This window comes from Thamnophis sirtalis, unplaced genomic scaffold, assembly GCF_051295495.1.
Source record: "Thamnophis sirtalis isolate CommonGarterSnake01/CBP01778 unplaced genomic scaffold, rThaSir2_p1.2 scaffold_11, whole genome shotgun sequence".
NCBI classification, from domain to species: domain Eukaryota; kingdom Metazoa; phylum Chordata; class Lepidosauria; order Squamata; family Natricidae; genus Thamnophis; species Thamnophis sirtalis.
In genome coordinates, this window is record NW_028261391.1 from 26309098 (window position 1) to 26328081 (window position 18984).

The 18984-nt window shown below is 36.2% G+C and overlaps 2 protein-coding genes across 3 annotated transcripts in view; one reads left to right on the forward strand and one right to left on the reverse strand.

Moving 5' to 3' along the window:
* Nucleotides 1-12872, forward strand: part of ERICH6 (glutamate rich 6) — a 29974-nt gene extending 17102 nt beyond the window's left edge. For both annotated transcript variants that reach the window (XM_014072478.2, XM_014072481.2), the window contains 8 exons: nucleotides 2697-2795; nucleotides 2885-3039; nucleotides 4978-5063; nucleotides 7476-7624; nucleotides 8559-8644; nucleotides 10460-10615; nucleotides 11466-11697; nucleotides 11977-12872. In XM_014072478.2, coding sequence (XP_013927953.2) covers nucleotides 2697-2795; nucleotides 2885-3039; nucleotides 4978-5063; nucleotides 7476-7624; nucleotides 8559-8644; nucleotides 10460-10615; nucleotides 11466-11697; nucleotides 11977-12237 — 1224 coding nt within the window. In that variant the 3' untranslated portion in view covers nucleotides 12238-12872. The remainder of the gene's footprint in view (nucleotides 1-2696; nucleotides 2796-2884; nucleotides 3040-4977; nucleotides 5064-7475; nucleotides 7625-8558; nucleotides 8645-10459; nucleotides 10616-11465; nucleotides 11698-11976) is intronic.
* Nucleotides 12873-12887: 15 nt separating this feature from the next.
* LOC106553894 (glucose-dependent insulinotropic receptor) lies at nucleotides 12888-17527 on the reverse strand. The gene has a single exon (XM_087725386.1). It carries the CDS (start codon nucleotides 15671-15673, stop codon nucleotides 14735-14737), a length of 939 nt encoding a protein of 312 aa, XP_087581512.1. The 5' UTR covers nucleotides 15674-17527; the 3' UTR covers nucleotides 12888-14734.
* Between the last annotated feature and the right edge of the window lie 1457 nt (nucleotides 17528-18984).

Sequence of the window (18984 nt, forward strand, 5' to 3'; positions counted from 1 at the left end):
ACACTCTGCAGATACCCATGAACCTTAGTTTGGACAGGATCTGTTCTGAACTCATTAAATCACTGGCGGACAAAAAAATGTTATGTGTCGTGGGGTGAGAAAGCAATCAAAGCATCTAATTCACACAAGTTTGTTCTAAACTCTGAGCAATTCTGTTACAGGTAGCCTTTGACTTACAACTGAGCCCTAAATTTCTGTTGCTAAATGAGATGTTTGTTAAGTAAGTTGTGTCCCATTTTATAACCTTATTTGCCACAATCGTTAAGTGAATCACTGCAGTTGTTAAACTAGTAACGGGGTTTTTAAGTGAATCTTGCTCCCCCACTTGACTTTGCTTGTCATAAGGTCACAAAAGTGGATGACATGAGCCTGTGACATTACAGCCATCATAAATATGAGTCAGTTGCCAAGCGTCTGAATTTTGATCACGTGACCATAGGGATGTTGTAAAGATCATAAGTGTGAAAAATGGTCATAGGTCACTTTTTTCAGCGCTGTTGTAATATCAAAGGATCAAGGACTACCTGCAATAGCATGCAGAAAAGATAATTTTTATTGTGTAATATATTCCCATTTTTATTGTTTATCCATGCAAACAGTGGCTGTTTATTTCCAACGAAGTGGAACATTTTAAATTAGTTTGAATAAAATCAAGAAACTAAATTTTGCTATTTTAACCTCATGGTTAGGAATAGGAATCTAGGATTGCCAGTGGTTTCACTTCCTCTTCAGTTTTGTTATTCAGTAGTTATTATTCCGTCCCATTGTAAGTTGAGGACCATCTGTATTTGTTTTTTAATGGAAAGAAAGAAAAAGATCCAAATATATTTAATCCATTCACCTTGGTTAGTGCACAGGGAGAGAATGAAAGCAAAAACTGGTTGGAGTCAAAATGATTACGTCTTGATGACTACAGTCCACATAGGCCTTATAGTCAAAATGTCAACATAAAAATGTGATTTTTAAATAGCCAACATAATAGGCCAAATTTTGTGATTTTTCCTTCAGGAACTCCTTTACAATATTCTTTGGGCAAGCAAACAGCATTTGCCTCTTCTGTTCCTGTTTCCTTCGCCAATTACCCATGAAAGTTTGCTTTAAATTTCACATTTGTTAAGTAAATAAAATTCTCACTCCTTCTAGATGTGAGTAAATAAGATGGCCAGTCTTTTAAACGTTGAGTGTACATGTGGCCTACATATCATTCATGACAATCCTCCCCAATGTAATATTATGTCCTACTGATTTATTTACCATAATGATATACTAACCTCCTACAATCTGTTTTGCTCCTCACAAGAAACACTGCAAAGCCCAAGTCAGTGATCATTTTCCAGTAGCATTGTTTTTAAGTGACGGTCGTAATGTTTATGCCCGAACGGTCTGCCATCACTCTTCAGGCACTGGTATTAATCCAGAGTCTTTAAAATGAGGCTCTTCCCACTCGCCCAATCATCTGTTATTTTGAGCTGCCCACTCTACTGTTGTATCAGGGGAATTTTATGGTCCTGTTTTCTTTACTTTAAACTCAGAGATGTTTACAATAATGTGTGACTGAGAATAGGGTTTTTATATCAAGATATAGGTACATTTTCTAATGATACCAACCATGTGTTTTATGTGTGTGTTAATAAAATGCACATGTATCTATTTTGAATTTTGCTTCAAGAAGATACAGGAATGGGGTATTTATCATTCTGTAATTTCCGCACCTAGTCCCATCCATGACAGGATCATGCTAGTGGGAAGGGAAAGTGGCTACCAAAAAAAACCCCATAGACTTTCATCAGAATATCTAATTTCCTGTACAAGCTCAGAGCCATTAACAATATGGGTAAACTGTATTTGGTAACATCAGTTGCATATGAGGCATAAAGGCAAGCACTTCATTGAACTAGAAAGTTCATAGAAAGAAGCACACTTTTTCTGGAATGTCATTTAAAACAATACCTTTATATACATTTATATTTAAAGATTGATTTTTCCAAGCTGGATACCTATTGATTCTTAGTCAGCATAGCCTTTGCTGAGAAATTTAGGAGCTGAGATCCACATCCCTAGAAGGCCCTCAGGTTGGGAAAAAATATTCTTTATGTAGGTATATATAAAGGCAGGTCGATTTTTACTCTAGTTGCATTTCAGCTGAGAAAAAAGCCCAACTCTGGGTTCCAAAACAGGCCAACTAAGAAGTCCCAGCGTGATGTAGAAGTGTGGGCACAAAGCAAAAGAGACCCATATCCATCTGATAGGTTTCCCTCCAGCAAGAGTAAGCCCACTAGCCTGTTTTGCAACCTCTAGAGCTCTCTTGCCTGTCGACATTCAGTGGCTCTTTTGTGGTTGAATCAATGCCAGTTTTAGCATTAAGCCTTAAAAAAGCTTAGCATCCTTTAACTGGCTGAAACGCCCCAAAGTGATCCTGAAATCTGCATTACTTTCAAATGTCACTACTTTACCTAACCAGTGTTGATAGCAGCCTCCTCCTGCAGAGTCAGAACATTCTAACTTGGGGAGCCAGAATGCAGTATTTTAGGGGAGACTGTTCTAGTCTGTACAATTGTACCCTCTATTGGTAACTGGGTCGGCAATGAGGAGAAAAAGTTCCACCCCATAGAAACCCAGGCTATGAACCCTATACCTTTTGTCTTGATAACTGTGATAAAACTTTCCAAAATGTTCCCCTCCCTTCTTTTCTGCAGGTTCCGAAGGAAACTCTAGAAACATGTGAATTCTGTGGTAGCCCCATAAAATACTTTCCTTCATTTGAAAGTCTGGAACACATAGAAGAATGGGGAAATGTAAGTAATGACAGCACATTTACCACATGGTTTTCCATTGGGTACAAGGTTCATCTGTCCAGCTGGTAACAGCAGGACTTGCTTTCCAGCGTTTCTGTTGCCAGCAATGCCGGGAGCTTCATGAGTTCATTGTCAATGAAAAAAATCGCTATCCAGTGAAAATGGAGAAGATTAATATTGCCCCTCATAAGGCCCATGGAAGTCAAGCTGACCGAGAACGGGCAAAAGAAAGAGCTCGACAAAGGTATGGAAAACTGGGGTGATAATAAATTTGAGCCCTTAAGATGATTTGGGGGACCACTGAAAACTGATACTTCAGAGCTACCTGTACCTCTGAAAGCTCTTCATGCTTCCTTCATAGATCTCTAGATGTTGATACCAAATTTAATGTACAATATGACAGAAAGAAAATTACTAATTACACAGCTGGAGACTAATAACTATGTTGAATTTTAATTTAAATGGAATAAAGGTTTATTTTTGTCCTAACCTCGCCCATTACTTTTCGGAGTGCAATCTATAGAGTATGCAGCTTAAAGTTAGGTAGCTATTCTCAAAATGGACCACTTTAAAACACCACTTACAGTGCAAGCAGCAAGAAAGGAAGTAGGAAGGAAATGTACAACATAGAATTTAGAATAACAGAGTTGGAAGGGACCTTGGAGGTCTTTTAGTCCACCCTCCTGCTCAGGCAGGAAACCCTATACTATTTCAAACAAATGGTTGTCCAATCTCCTCTTTAAAACTTCCAGTGTTGGAGAATTCACAACTTCTGGAGGTAAATTGTTACTTTAGTTAATTGATCTAACTGCCAGGAAATTTCTTATTAGTTCTAGGTTGCTTCTTTCCTTGATTAGTTCCCATCCATTGCTTCTTGTACTGCCCTCAGGTGCTTTGGAGAATAGTTTGACTCCCTCTTCTTTGTGGCAACCCCTGAGATATCAGAACACTGCTATAATGTCACCCTTAGTCCTTCTTTTCATAAGACTAGACATATCCAGTTCCAGAAACTGTTCTTTATGTTTTAGCCTCCAGTTCCCTAATCGTCTTTGTTGCTCTTCTCTGCACTGCATTCTAGAGTGTCAACATCTTTTTTTACTTTGTGGTGACCAAAACTGGATGCAGTATTCCAATTGTGGCCTTACCAAGACATTATAAAGTGGTATTAACACTTCATGTGAATCTTGATTCTATCCCTTCTTTAATGCAGCCTAGAACTGTGTTGGCTTTTTTGGCAGCTGCACCACACTGCTGGCTCATATTTAAATGGTTGTCCACTAGGACTCCAAGATCCTTCTCACAGTCACCACTATTGAGCGAGGTACCTCTTATACTGTAACCTACATTGGGTTGTATTCTGCAGAAAATGCAGTAGAGAGTCCTGATCCAGGCTGAGATGTACAAAACAGATTAAAATTTAATTCTAGCAACATAGTGTTACTATTGATGCAGAAATCCTCTGGTTCTGTATATTGCTTCATGTAGAATTGCACTTTCCCTTGGCCTGCAATTTTGGGGTTCTCCTGGACTCTCAGATTCTGGAGAATATCTAGTGGAAATCACATCCAAGAGAGTTTTGGTACAGTTTCATCAAGCATGCCAGTCTATTCCTGAATTAAAAGATACCGGAGACAGTAACCTATGCCACTGGGTTATCTCAATTACACTACAGAAGTTTGTCTGTCCTTGAAGACCATTCAGAAGCTGTAGTTGGCACAAAACGCAATGCCTTCTGACCATCACTAACCAATTTAGTAGCATAATTTCTATTCAAGAACTGAAGTTGCAGGTTGCACAAAAGCCTCAGGTTCAACCTCTCTACCTACAGTATAATCTTGCTATGGATGCATAGCCCTAGAGAGGGAAGGCAGGGACCTGAAGTATGGCATTCTCACTGACAGCCCACTCTGAGGTCAGGATAGTCCCCATCCATTACCCTTTAGGAAGCAGGTTAAAACCATTCCCTTCCCCAAGGCATTTAGGGGGAAAGAATTTAATAGATGATCGCAACAGATATTTTTAAAGCTGTTAATTTTTTTTAACTGATGTTATGGATGTTTTCATGTATCCCAGTTATAAGCTGCCTAGAGTTCTTTTGAGTAGGGGACAAAGAACTGTAATAAATAGATTTTTTTTTTAAAAAAACCAAAAAATTCACACACCTCATATTTTAATGTTGCAGGCTCAAAGAGAGACAAATTGCAAAACAAGTCGCTTACATGGCTGTAGAAGCAGAAAAGAGTGCATTACCAATGCATATCCCTGAATGTAAGTTGGATTATTCCACTGTTATTTATGTTTTTGTTACTATGCACAGAAGGAAGAATGATTCTTTTTCCGTATTCATTCATAAAGAAGAATCACCCAAATGCATATCAAAACTTTAGCTCTAAGTTACTCAGTATAATTTCAAGATTAATTGTGAACTAGAACCTAGATTTCCCTTAGTCCATTACCTTTATCATTATAACATATTGCCCCTCAGGAATCTATTTTTATTTGATCTGATGCCACCCAAATATGGGCAGATCACAGTAATTTAAAAAATGAAAACAGCAAAATATAAAAAAAAATAACTACCAGAAGAGCAAAATTAACTACATAATAATCACCAGATTATTCTAACAACATAGCAAGCAGGAAACATCAGGCGACAACCATCTGCCCTACTTCAAGTCCTGGGTAAATACAGATAATCCTTGATTTATGATCACAATGCACCCCAACATTTCTGTTCCTAAGCAAGACAGTTGTTAAGGGAGTTTTGCCCCATGTTATGACCTTGTCACAGTTGTTAAGTAAATCACTGCAGTTTTTAAGTTAGTAAAATGGTTATTAAGTGAATCTGACTTCCCCATCGACTTTGCTTGTCAGAAGGTTGCAAAAGGTGATCACATCACCCCGGACAATGCAACTATCATAAATAAATAGATACCAGCTGCCAAGTGTTCCATTTTTTATCATGGGATTTTGGGGATACTGTAACGGTCATATGAAAATTGTATAAGTCACTTTTTTCAGTGCTGTTGTAGTTTTGGTCACTAAGCAGATGGTTGTAAGTCGAGGACTACCTGTAGGCAGGTCTCTAAGGCCCAAGCACAACTTTGCTTATAATGCAAGTAGAAAATGATTGTGTATATAGAGAAAATGAGAACAATTGTTGCCAGCTTTGCACAAAGGAATTTTTTCTCTGTAGCATGTTCTCCAAAAATTTCTAGCTACAGGATTAGCAGTAGACTAGAATATTGTCTAATCAAAGGAATTGGAAGGAGCTGTTTAAAATCCAATCATCTGCTTTCTATTGAGATACAAATTTAAGTATTCTAGATAGATAGCTACCAAGTCTGTGTTTGAATACATCCAGCGAAGGATGTTCACATTTCTGGGTATAAGGCAGCCGGGAGAAAACAGCCAAAATATCACCATATCACCTGGGTATATGAGCCCCCAGGCTCTAACTAGCTTTTGAATATCAATATATACTTAATATGGATTTTTATTAAGTTGCAGCAAACCATACTGGAACAGTGTGGCAAGACACTGTAAAGGAGGGGCACAGGAAGCCAAGCGTGGGTGTAGATAAAACAGAGATGAAACTGCCGATAGTTTAAGATATTATAGGAGCTTCTCTTTTTGTATTTTTCCTATGTACTTCTCTGTTTGTAACATTCCAAAATGAACTTCTCCTTTTTGAAATGTCATGTTTGTCTCATGTATGGAAACACTGTGAGAAAGCTCAGTTTGTAGCAAGGTATAAAACTAACCCCCTGGGCAGAGCCCAGGCAGTTCAAATTTTGGTATGTGAGCACGCTTAACTCAATGCATCAATAAACCTGTCTCTCTTGCACCTTCGTGGTCTCACATCCCGTTTTTCTTGAGCATTGTGGCAAAAGCCTCAATATGCTGCAACAGGTATTTGGTTTCATTGTTAAATGGAATTATACCTCTATCATAGTTGTCTTTAAAAGCCCCTTACCCTATCATTAGCTATTCATTTTAATGATGCCATTTTCAGTATGTCCCAATATCAGTTGCTGAGATAGCAAAAGCATTAAAGAATTAGGGCTGTTTTGTTATTTCTGGAGTTTCTCTTGAAGCCTCTGGATTTCTCTTTATGCAAGATGCTGGACTTCATGACCCCCTTGTTTCTAAATCAGTATTAACATACACGAATAACTGCTTTATTATTTTAGTGCTGCTTTATCATAATTGTAAATTTTAATTGTGATTTTATTCAATTACATGTTGCAATCGCTTGCTATAATTTTGAAACTGCTTGGGTTTCATTGTAGTAATGTTTTATTTTGAAAGCAAGTCTGGATCTTCCTATTGCAGGACAGGGCTTTAATAAATATCCCATTAAATTAAAAATAGTTTCCTCTAATAGTGTGAGCCTCAGATCCAATATTTGAATTCTCCTTGCAAAAATTGCATGAATGATGATAAAGGCACTTCCAAAGTAGTAGGCAATACTACTTTGTTGTTATTTATTGGATATATATGTTGCCAACTTTATTCAGACTAATGACATAGAATGCCACTTATAATTTTCCCCCTAACAATACTTTAGGTATAATCTTACATGTTGACAGTTGATAACTAAAAATCCAACAAAGGAAGTTTGCTTGTTCCTTATAAGTCAATCATCATTTAACTCTTATTTAATATTTTATTTTATAGACAATAAACAGCTTAAAACAATTTCCTTCTTAATGTCTCAAGAGACACTTTCTTCGGCAATAATTCATCCACCAAAAATTAAAAAAGCAGAGGTTGTGGACAATACATACAGCATCTCATGCTGTGATCTCACTATTGCAAATGGAAAGGTAAACACCTGATTCTATATACTAGAAGCAATTTTTGAATTTTACATTTCCGGCATAAAAATATGCAACTTTTTTTAGAGCTGAGGACTAAACTTTTAAAGCAATGTGCTTAATATGCCCATGCCAATTATACGTGGGATTAATATCAAGTAATGGCTAGGAGCACTTGATTTGAATTTTAAAGGTGAAGTAAATATAGCATTATTTTCACTATATGATCAATAATTTATTTTTGTGGCAATGAAAATACAATTCTTTAAAAAAAAGAATTTGTCCAGGAATTAAGGAGTGCAAACAGCACTGATAACAATGGTGAATCCATGCCATTGGCATGAGCTTGTAACTAATCTTTGTATTGGAAAACTAAAATAATCCATTTCAAATGGGAATTTGAGTCCCCCTGGGATTGGGCGGCATATAAACCCATTAAATTACAAAATTACGAATTACGAATAGTATTTCAGAATACTTTACCTAAAGTGTAAAGGGAAAAAAGTGTATTTGTTACAGGGCCCTCTCATTTTCCCTCCTCCCAAATTAAGGCGATATACCTTCCAATCTTTATGCCATCTTTTGGGACATATAAAAATCAATGTACTTGGGAGCCAGATGACATTGTTAGCCACTGCAGACAATAATAGGACAGACTGCAAATTGAATTTCTAGTGTAAGGCTCCATTTCCTCTCTCATTTTCTTGGTTTAAGCTTGTCATTTAGCTGCTGGCATACTCAGATTTATCTGTTTGTCTACATAATGGCACGTATATATATATAACAAAGCATGTAGTGCACTGTGGCCCTTTGTTAATAATAAACTAGATTTCTAATTAACTCCATTTTGTATACCAGCCTTATTATTCTCTTTATCTTACCTAGCTCCTGAATCCCATAGGGAAACTCTAATCTGCATGTTGTTCTTTTTTTTCATCAATAGTTGATAAAAAACCAATTCATACAACAGTACTACAAAAATGGTGTGAAGTTCCTTACCATGTTTCCAGACGGCACTGCACAAATATTGTATCCTTTTATGACATACTCCTTTTGTGACATACTTTGTTCTGTGGAACTGGATCAGAAGCAAATGGCTGCAGCAAAATAATCTGCAGCAAAGGTCTTCAGGATGACAAACACAACTAATGTTCTGTTCCTGCTATGCTTTGTAGTGACCTTATTTTTATAGCCACCTTAATATACAACAATCACCACAGTTAAGATTAGAATGTCTAAAATGTATTGACCTACAACAATTAAACCTTTATGGCAATGCTTCTCATTCCTGGTATCTTTTAAGATATGTGAACTAACTCCCGGTGTTCTAAGAGATGAAGTCTTCACATCTTAAAGTTGCTAAGATGGAAAATAATGTTACAGCACCATAAGCTGAGGATTCATAGGATCACTTGACTAGACAAGACTACAACTTCATAGGCAATAATACAGTACCAAAGTCTGCCTACTAATCTCTGTTGTCCCATTTCTGATGCCATAAGGGTCCAAATTTTTCATAACTACATGCCTTCTGGAATCCCGGATTTTGCCTGACAAAAATGCAGATGACAGTTAACAGAGATACAACATATACATACAGAGATACAGTACAGCAACAGCAACACCCCTCATAGAGTTAATCATAAACTTTTCTGCTACTGAAAAATGGAAAAGGCTTAAGGCTACTTTTAAACACTTTTTCTATTTTTGTACTGTGTCTTATCAAAGCCTATTTCATGATGCAGGTAGTAAAATGCATTGAGTAGTCTTTTCAACATTGGAGCCATTCATCTTTGTTGACTTCATCATCCAGAATTCCCCAACTATCATGTCTGAAAGACTGGTGGTGGGTCTTTATCCATCCAAGTGAGACGACAAGTTGAGAAATGCTGGGCTGGGTTATAGTTCAGGTCTCTTGCAATATTACAGTTCTGAAGTACAGATAGTCATTAACTTACAATCACAATTGGGACTAGATTTCTGGTTGTAAATCATGCATCTACTTCTACAATATTGTGATGCTTGTTAAGCAAATTACTGCAATGGTTAAGCAAATCTGGGACTTTTAGGCCAACACTGCAGTCATAAATGCAAGCCCATTGTTTCAAATGAGTGGTTTTTTTGCTAGAAATCAGCAAAAAAAAATTGTAGTCATCTGACCATAGGATGCCACAATCTATTGGGCAGGTGAGCAATTGCCAAGTGCTCAAAAGGCAGTCACATGATTGAGTGGAGAAATGTCAGGTTGTATAAAGTCCAGAAATGCTTTACGGCTATAAAACACCCATTTTGGGCCTGTCATAATTTCAAGTGGTTATTAAGTGACCAGTCATAAATTGAGGACTACCTGTGTTTTGAACCCTTAAGTGACAAGGGTTCAGACAAGATCAGACCCTTGAATCAAGCTGAGAAAGGTTGCACATTTTAGTCTGTAATCAAAGTCTTGGCAAACTTGAGCTTCTAGACATATAAAGTATTTTATAAGTTATACATCCTGGTGATCATTTTCCTTGTGTAGTATCATCTATACTGCTGTACCACTGCAAAATTAGGGAGTGTTTTGATATTGGTACAAAATTATAATAAAAGTTCTACTTCTAAGGTAGCTAAATCTATTCTGTTTAAATAGTATTTGCTGTTTGTCTAGACGGAAGATTCATGCTAAATGAGTAAAATAGAACCAAGGAATGAATTTAAGAACTGCAGGTAATATATGGGAAAAAGGGATGTTAACCAAGTTAACCCTCTTTCCGATCAGAAATTCACTATACTATTCATACATCTGAGCTAGCATGTCTAAGCAAGCAAAGGAGTAGGGAAAAAAGACCTTAGCTACATGTACAGCTATCCATCTGGAAATCTGGCAATTATTATTGTACAGAATAAAAATGCAGGGTACATTTGTATAGTCCAAGAAGATAAGCGTGAGAAGCCCAAAATCCAGGCAATATTTGACTCTTCTGGGAAAGGAACTTGTTATCATCCAAACCAAATTGTATGGTGAGCTAACTATAAAGATTTAATTTTTTGCTGTGGATTTTGTATTTAATATTTAAATATTTCATATTTGTGGGTAGGATTTCCATTACTTCGATATATGCAGTATTATTAGAAACATCCTTTTGTGACTGGAACCATGCTCAAGTTGTAGAAAATACAATTATTTCTAAGTGATAGATGGTAAATTTATCATGCTGCAATTTTTTGTTCACTAGCTTTTTCCTTGAAATTGCAAAAATTATAAATTTGCTAGTCATTTCTGAAGTGTGGTTGCTAATATCATGTTGCTTTACTGCTATTGACAGAGAAGATATGTTAATTTAGTCTTCTCATGCCAATGCACAAACCATGGTTTACCAGTAATTAGTTGTTTTTGTGAATGGTCACATTCTAGGTATCTTGCATTTTATTGTCCACTAAGCTTATAATTTATTTTCCCCTAATATAATTTGTATGTTTATTTAGACTTCATTTTTTTTTAACTTTTTTTTTTTTTACTTTTATTAAACATTTATAGGCCGCCCTTTTCCCTGAGGGGACTCAGGGCGGCTTACAATAATAGGGGAGAGGGGTCAGCACACCCGGAGTGCAATGGATGAGCCTCATACATATTATCAAGTAAACATTTGCAAGAAACTTACGTTGTAACAAAAGCATTACTGTTTTCATTATAGTGGGCTAACTTGGTTGCAATTCTGGAAACAATTACAAGCCCTTTTTTATGTATTTGCTTGGAATGATGAGGCAAAGGAATCAATAACTGAGCCGAACCTGTCTTTGTAATTTTTATATAGAATATGCTAAGATTTGTGGTTCAAATATACAGTCAGTTTATTTTTCTTCATTGTAGGATAAATATTACAATTCGAGGAGGACATTACTCAGATCAAGCTGGCAACAAAGTGAAAACATGGATTTGGCCCAACAATCTTCAGAAGCACAATCCTCGCGTAGTATTTAAACCCATCTTTCTATCCTTGAACCTTAATGTTGGTGTCAGGATACTTGGGCAAGATAAAATTGCCATTTCTTTTCTTGCAATGGGAAAACAAGCAAAAATCAACGTAGGAACCAAAGTGCAGGTACATGTCAGAGAAATTAATGTTTACCTAGCCTTACAAGTTACAATTAAGCAAGGCATGGAATGTTTTGGGGCGAACAGAAAATCTTCAGGGAAATACAAAAACTAAAGTTTTATTCAAAATTGATCGTTCGTGTTCTCCAGCGTTATTAATCTGTATAGCTATTTTACCTAATTTAAGTTAATTGCAACATTGCTTTCATTCCCATGCAACTGTTTGAATTTCTGCTAGTCAGAGGTGTGCACTTTGGATACTGAATTACTTTTTTTTCTCTTAAAGCCACTTGCTGAACACCTTCCATGGCCAAAGTGTGTAGCTGAAGATGATCTTCTGCTCTTCGCCAAGAGATTAAAGATTCTTCGCATCTTTGCTAAACTGAATAGATATTTAGACTTTCCTGCCAGTGACTGGTGGACTAAACTGCAGCTCCCTTCATTTCTTTTGAAACAGACTTCGAAATTAATATACCTTTGTAAAGAATGTGAAATAGGCTGTGCTCTGGATAAGATAATAATGGCAATACTAAATTCACCAGTTTGATCAACAGCTGATTGTTGTTTGATGTTGACTGAACAGTATCACTTGCTTGTTTAAAATATTTAATATTTATTAATCTGTTGGATTCTGTAGGTAAACTTATTTATATTTAATATTTATGTATTCATAAAATATATTATATATGGATATATGTTTGTTGCATTAGAAAATATAAATATGAAGCAAACTTCAGTAAGAAAATTGAATTATAAGGTATAAGATTCAGTAACTATTCATAAAACTCTAAACCCATTTTGCTATCGTTAAAAAAAATCATAAGGTTTTTAAGTCCATACTAATTCATCATAATTCATCTGCTTTTATTTCTCCACACGTCTTCAAGCAAGATAGTAAATAAAACAATGGTTGGGCTGAGGATGAGGATGCTGAAGCCACTGGTTTGCATTTAGTTACAATCTGGATTGAATTAGATTCTACCAGCCACTGCCATGTTTTCAGATTACACATAAGAGTTTTGTAAAAGCTGCTGGGGAAAAAAGATTTGTTGTTCCCACTGTCTGAAATCAAACCATCCAGTAAGTACTCAGACTCATGTCCAGATTTACAAAAAATACCTAATACACCTTTATTAACTGTAAAAGCAATAGAGAATAAAAAGGTATCCTTTATATTAACAATGCTGTCTTGTTGATAAACAACCCTAGTCTTGATATATTAACAAAGTGTTATCCACTACACATGGAGGAAACTATTTTCTAGGATGTATGTTCCAGGGTCAGAAAATAACTTTCCATATACAATGCTGATGCTGATATTTTCCAAACTACAGAATGATTGTCCTAAAAAGGAAATACTCTCAGCACAGCAGATCATTCCAGAATCTCAAAATAATGCATAACTGGTTCAGGTGCAATAAAATTCTTCACAATCACTTGAACTCCATTTCATGACTTGTAATGGTTCTATTAGCATAGGTAAATTCCATTTATGTATATATGTAGTTGATGAATCCTCAACTTTATAGATGATTTTATATAGGCACTTTCTATTGTTATTACTATCATCCAACCAAGGCATAGTGTTACAAACTAATTTCTGGACAAAAAAGCTATGAATTCTTGTTTATCTCTTGATACCTCCTTTTTCTTTTGAGTTAATGGATTATTGGAAGTAGATGTGTTTAACAAATTATACCCTCCGAGGAGTAGAGAGGAATTTAAAAAATGTAATTGAGTAATATGGTAAAACAGCAGCAAAAATGGTAGGACATATAATTAAAAAGGTGGGGCTGGGATGGCTATTACTTATTTTCCATTTCTTTTCATCAAAATAACTCTACTAAGAAATCTATGTTAATAAAGCACTCTAAAAGCCCAATTATGTATCAAAATACTTTATATTCCTATGAATGCTTTCCTAGATGTAAGCTTCATTTAAATCAATGGGATTTGTTTTGGAGTAGGATGTACTGGTATGAAAAGTTCAATATTTTATATAAGTGCAATTTGCAGGGACTCTGTTTTCATTTTTCATCCTAGTTTATTTTATCACAATTTATTTACTTCAAAACTGCCCAAAAGCAATCCCAAGGAAGCTAACTATAAAAAGGAAACCAAATGAATGACAACATAAAATTGCAAAGGACACAACCCTGAAAAAGCCCCTCCCAAAATATGCTTATCAAATAATAAACTTGTCCTAAATGCTTTCTTAAGTAGCAGTAGAGCTAAATAAGCAGAACCAGACAAAGTGCAAATGGACCTCATGGAAGAGAATTCACAATCACAGAAATAAAGGTATAGATAAATCTGCCTCACATAGTTTAATACTATATTTCAGAGGCACTAATAACTGATTGGTGTGTAACTTAATTCATACAGCATGTTTTATAAATAGTCAAAGAACTACAGAAAAGTTCTCACAAAAGGCTTGATTTTAATATGCCATTATTGCCAAGGTTAAGGCTGAAAAGCTTTTTTTGTTCATGGACTAGTTCACAAATTCAAGTTTTAAGTGAGATATCCAAGTAATTTGAAATTATTCATCTGTTGGAATTGTTCTGAAATTATCTTATATACAGAGAGAAAGAATCAAAAAATGACTAGCGAGCTCTTAACTCATTTTAAAGGGTGGGATTTAAATACATACCTACTTCAGGTGTTTGCAGATTTAATTTTAAAAACTGAATATAGATTTCAATCCTTTAAACCATATTCAAAAATACACCAGGAGCAATTATGCTATTATGACTATTACGAGTAGAGTTTCCCAAAGATCCACATGAAGACAAATAGGACTGTATTATCCGTTTTAAAATACTTCATCAGGTAAACTATATCAATATTTACTTACTAGTTAACCCATCTTTATCTTCAAATAACCAAACTTATGGCTGAGAGGAAAGCCTCTCTTGATCAGAACTGTGCTTATCTGGTTTTTATGCAGTGGAGATTGAACATACTGTTCTATAATCTGAAAAACTGTTGAAGGGAGAAGAGGCAGAAATTAGATCTGATTTAATTCCATTTTATAAATCATTTCATATTCCAAAGTTGGAATTGGCCACTGCTAAATCAATAGACTTACATGGCTTTATTTGACCTTTTCCCTTATATTTCATCAGCCTGGCAAACTCAGCCCTTATATCCTTGTTGTACAATGAATACACAAATGGATTTATCAGTGAATTGGTTTCTCCGAGAAGGAATAAAAAATCCCTTAACAGTGGGCTCAGATTGCAGGATTTACAGGTAGCTTTCACAATGGCAGTCCCATAATAAGGGCCCCAGAATACAATGAAACAAACAACCACAATAAGGGTAGTCCTCAGAGCTTTGACGTAACAGAGATGAGCAGAAGGCATATCTGCATGCAGGGAAGAGCGCTGGATCTGCTTATGCTGTCGATAGGCAATCCTTCCTACCGAGATATGCAAAAACATCAAGATCAACAATGCAGGAATGAAAATGCCGAAACAGATTATGTAGAGGTAATCACTTTTGGCAGCAGACAGGAGCCCACAGTTACCCTTCAATTTGTTCTGCCGCAATCCTGAAGAAATAAGTGGCAAGTGTCCTACCAAGAAGGAGAGAACCCAGAGGACTACAAGAGAGAGGATTACACGTTTCTTGCTCATGAGGGAGGGATAATGAAGGGGCAGTTTTACTGCCAAATACTTGTCCAGAGAAACCAGAAGTAAGGTGAGAATAGAGCCAATACAAGGAGTAATACCCATGCAGATCCTTATAAGACAAAAAACCAAATTCGTATCAAACAGTGCATCTGTTGCATCATCCAAAGCATCCACAATGCACATCACACCCACAAGTAGATCAGCAGCTGCCAAGTTGAGGATAAAGACATAGTTTCTGCTTGATCTCTTCTTCAACCGACGGATGATAATGATTATCAGTAGATTAGCAGATGGGATAAATATACTTAAGATGACATGTAGCACTGCACAAATAATAGTTGACATCTTCTTTACTGTAAACTAGTAGATATATTAGGCTTAGATATGCATTGCATTTGCAAACTGTATCAAGTCTTTAGGAGTAAATTTGCTTTCCAATCACCAAAATGTTTAGTCACAGCAAGAAGTGAAGACATGATAGCTACAATCCTTCTCTCTGGTCAGGTTTTCCTCAAAATGATGGCTAGTCTGTCTCAACATTTTTGTTGCCAGTTTGCTTCTCTTGTAAAATTCATGATACTCTTCCCTTGGCAGAGAGACATCTGAAGATACATGGAGGATCAAAGTTCTCCCAGTTAAAAGCTTCAGACAAAATCAACTAATTAGCTGAAATGGAAGGGATGTAAAATAGTCCGGAAGCAAATTTGTTCTATTTATGAAATTCTCTGATGCAGAAAGATAAGGAAGGAGTTTAACAAACAAAGAGAGACACTGCAATATCAGTTACCATTACACATCTAAGGGTGTGTGATTGTTTGTCTTCTCCATGCATTCAAATGATCTTATGTGATGAAACAACCAATAGATAGAACTTCTCCAGAGTGTCCCTAGCTACTGGAGCCTGGGAACAAAACTTAGTTATTTCAGAGGTCTAAGAAAAGGAACAAATTCTTCCCAGGTGGGAAATGGATATTGAACTTAAAATTGAAAAATAAATTAGAAAACTATCACTGGAATGCAAGTTTTGTATATAGAGCCGAGGTGGTGCAGTGGTTAGAGTGCAGCACTGCAGGCTACTTCAGCTGACTGCAGTTCTGCAGTTCGGCTGTTCAAATCTCACCGGCTCAAGGTTGACTCAGCCTTCCATCCTTCTGAGGTGGGTGAAATGAGGACCCAGACTGTGGGGGCAATATGCTGACTCTGTAAACCGCTTAGAGAGGGCTGAAAGCCCTATGAAGCGGTATATAAGTCTAACTGCTATTGCTACTGCTATTTGTAGCTTGTCTAGGTTCAAGGGGACTATTAAATGAATGATTGGGAAGACATTTTCTAGATTTTCTACATTTACAAGTAGTCCTCAACTGAGACCAGAATTTCTGTTGTAAGTTCATCTTAAGTCCAGTCCAGTTAGATCTGTTTTTACAGTGGTTATTATGCAAATCACCATGGCTGCTAAGCTAATCACATGGTTGTTCAACAAATCACATTGTCATTAAGCAAATCCAGCTTCCCAAGTGGATGTTTTTGCTGAAAATTGGCAAAAAGGTTTGTAAATTGTGATCACGTGACTGCCGGATGCTATAACCAGCTGTAAACACAAACCAATTGCCAAGCACCCAAACTGCAATCACAGCACCATAGGGATGGTGTGCGATGTGATGATTGGAACTGCAAGTGTATCCTTTCGCAGGTCCATGTGACACCACTGCTTTTCAAGTTGCACTGGTTGCCAGTGTGCTTCCAATATGATTCAAGTGCTGATTATGATTTACAAATCTCTACCTGACCTCTACCTACCTCAAATGCTATTTGAGACTACCTGTATTCAGCAGCTTGTACTGAGAAACTACTTTTTTAAGTGATACATTTTGAAAGAATTAAAAGGTACTTCATGCAATGTAAGTGTTTTTTAAATAGAACCTACTATTAGAGTTGATCTATTAAATCCAGCCCATTTTTTTGTAATGCTGGACCTTGAGAATAAGCTAATAGATTGAAAGAAGAGTGCAGAATGGGATACATCAGAAGTTAAGGGAAAGTTACAGAAATAAATGGTTGTGAGAAAGATTTTCTCTGGTGCAGAGAAAAGTTAATTGAGATAAAATTCCCTTGCCTGAAATGAACATATGAGCACACTTTGGCTAGGAGAGATTATGTAGTACAGTATTTCCTTGAAATAAAGCACACTACTAAGAAGCAGTCAAATATAATATAAAAGAAAGTTGTGGCACATAAATTGAAGGTGCAACATAAAATACAATGTGTAAAACATTTTTCTCATGCCCCTCAAATAATATCTTTTAAGATTAATCTTAGTAACTATAAACAAAGGGAGAAACAACTGGAATTTACAGCACTTTTAAAATATTTTAATACGATATAAGGAGAAAAAACTGGCAAGTTTGAAGCAGAACAGATTATTTTTAGAAAAGACCCTAAATTATGCTCACATATGGCATTCTAAGGTTGTTACAATCTGAAAGAGCAATGTTAAATTTAGGGAGATAAGAAATGATAAATTATAACAAAATCAAGTACTCAGTTGAAAAACCATCTATGTGGAATTTAAAAAGTTATACTTAGCTCCCTAAACTCAAGGAAGAGGGGAAACAAATACATAGGAATACACATTTGAGAAATGGGGATTTTATAGCATAGAGACGGATGTAGTTGACTGCTATATTTAGTTAATCACATGGAACTGGTTCAACTGTCTTAATTCTAACACTAACTTATCCTCTGTTCAAACAGTATATTCATTAAGTTTACAATTATTGCAGCTTCAGATTTTATGTCAGCTATTTTGAGATAGATATCACCAATCTTCTCATTAATGGTCACCAAAAGAGATGCAGTAATAGCTCTGCAAACACTATTTAAAGGAGTCTGTACTTTTGGGTTGTTTCAAAGCAATTAACACAGCTTTGTCAAGCTTTTATAGCTTGAAGCTTCTATTTGTTTTTAAGAGTAACTAATTACAACAGCTTTATATGTGCCTACTATAGGTGCTACATAATCTTAACTTCTGACCAGTAAGCTCTAACATTTGGGTGACGGGGGTGACAGGAGCTATAGTCTGTGTATTTGGAAACCAATAGGTTGGTGAAATCTGCACCAACATCTTGCAGAGTTAGCAGGAGGAGACTTTCAGGAATATATTTATGTATTTATTTCCTACAGGCAAAACTAAACAATGTGATACCTTGCTCTAATATGCCAATCATGCACTTTAGAAATATTCTAACAAAAGGTAAATGATATATATACTATTAAAATTATCATGTTTTGTAACTTTAACTAGGCAAAATTATGCATCACAGAGCAGCCCTTGTTGAACCATGGTACCTCAAAGGGCTAAATTACAGAATGGGCATAAAATCAGAAACCCATGACTTCCATAGGATTGAGATTCAGCATATTTGTTGCTTCAGTGCTGCTGTGACGCCACCTGGAGGTTCGGTAGACCAGTTGCACCCTAGCCCTCTTGCTGGCTAATTAAATTAGATAAATTATTCCTTTGGCCACTGAAGATCAAGCAGAACAGTCCTTCCCTAGCCCTCCAGATACCGGGTAGGCCAATCCCATCATCAACTGCTGGAGACCAGTCAGCGACTGTCAAACTGACAGGAAATTCACTTCCATTTCCTTTGTTTTTG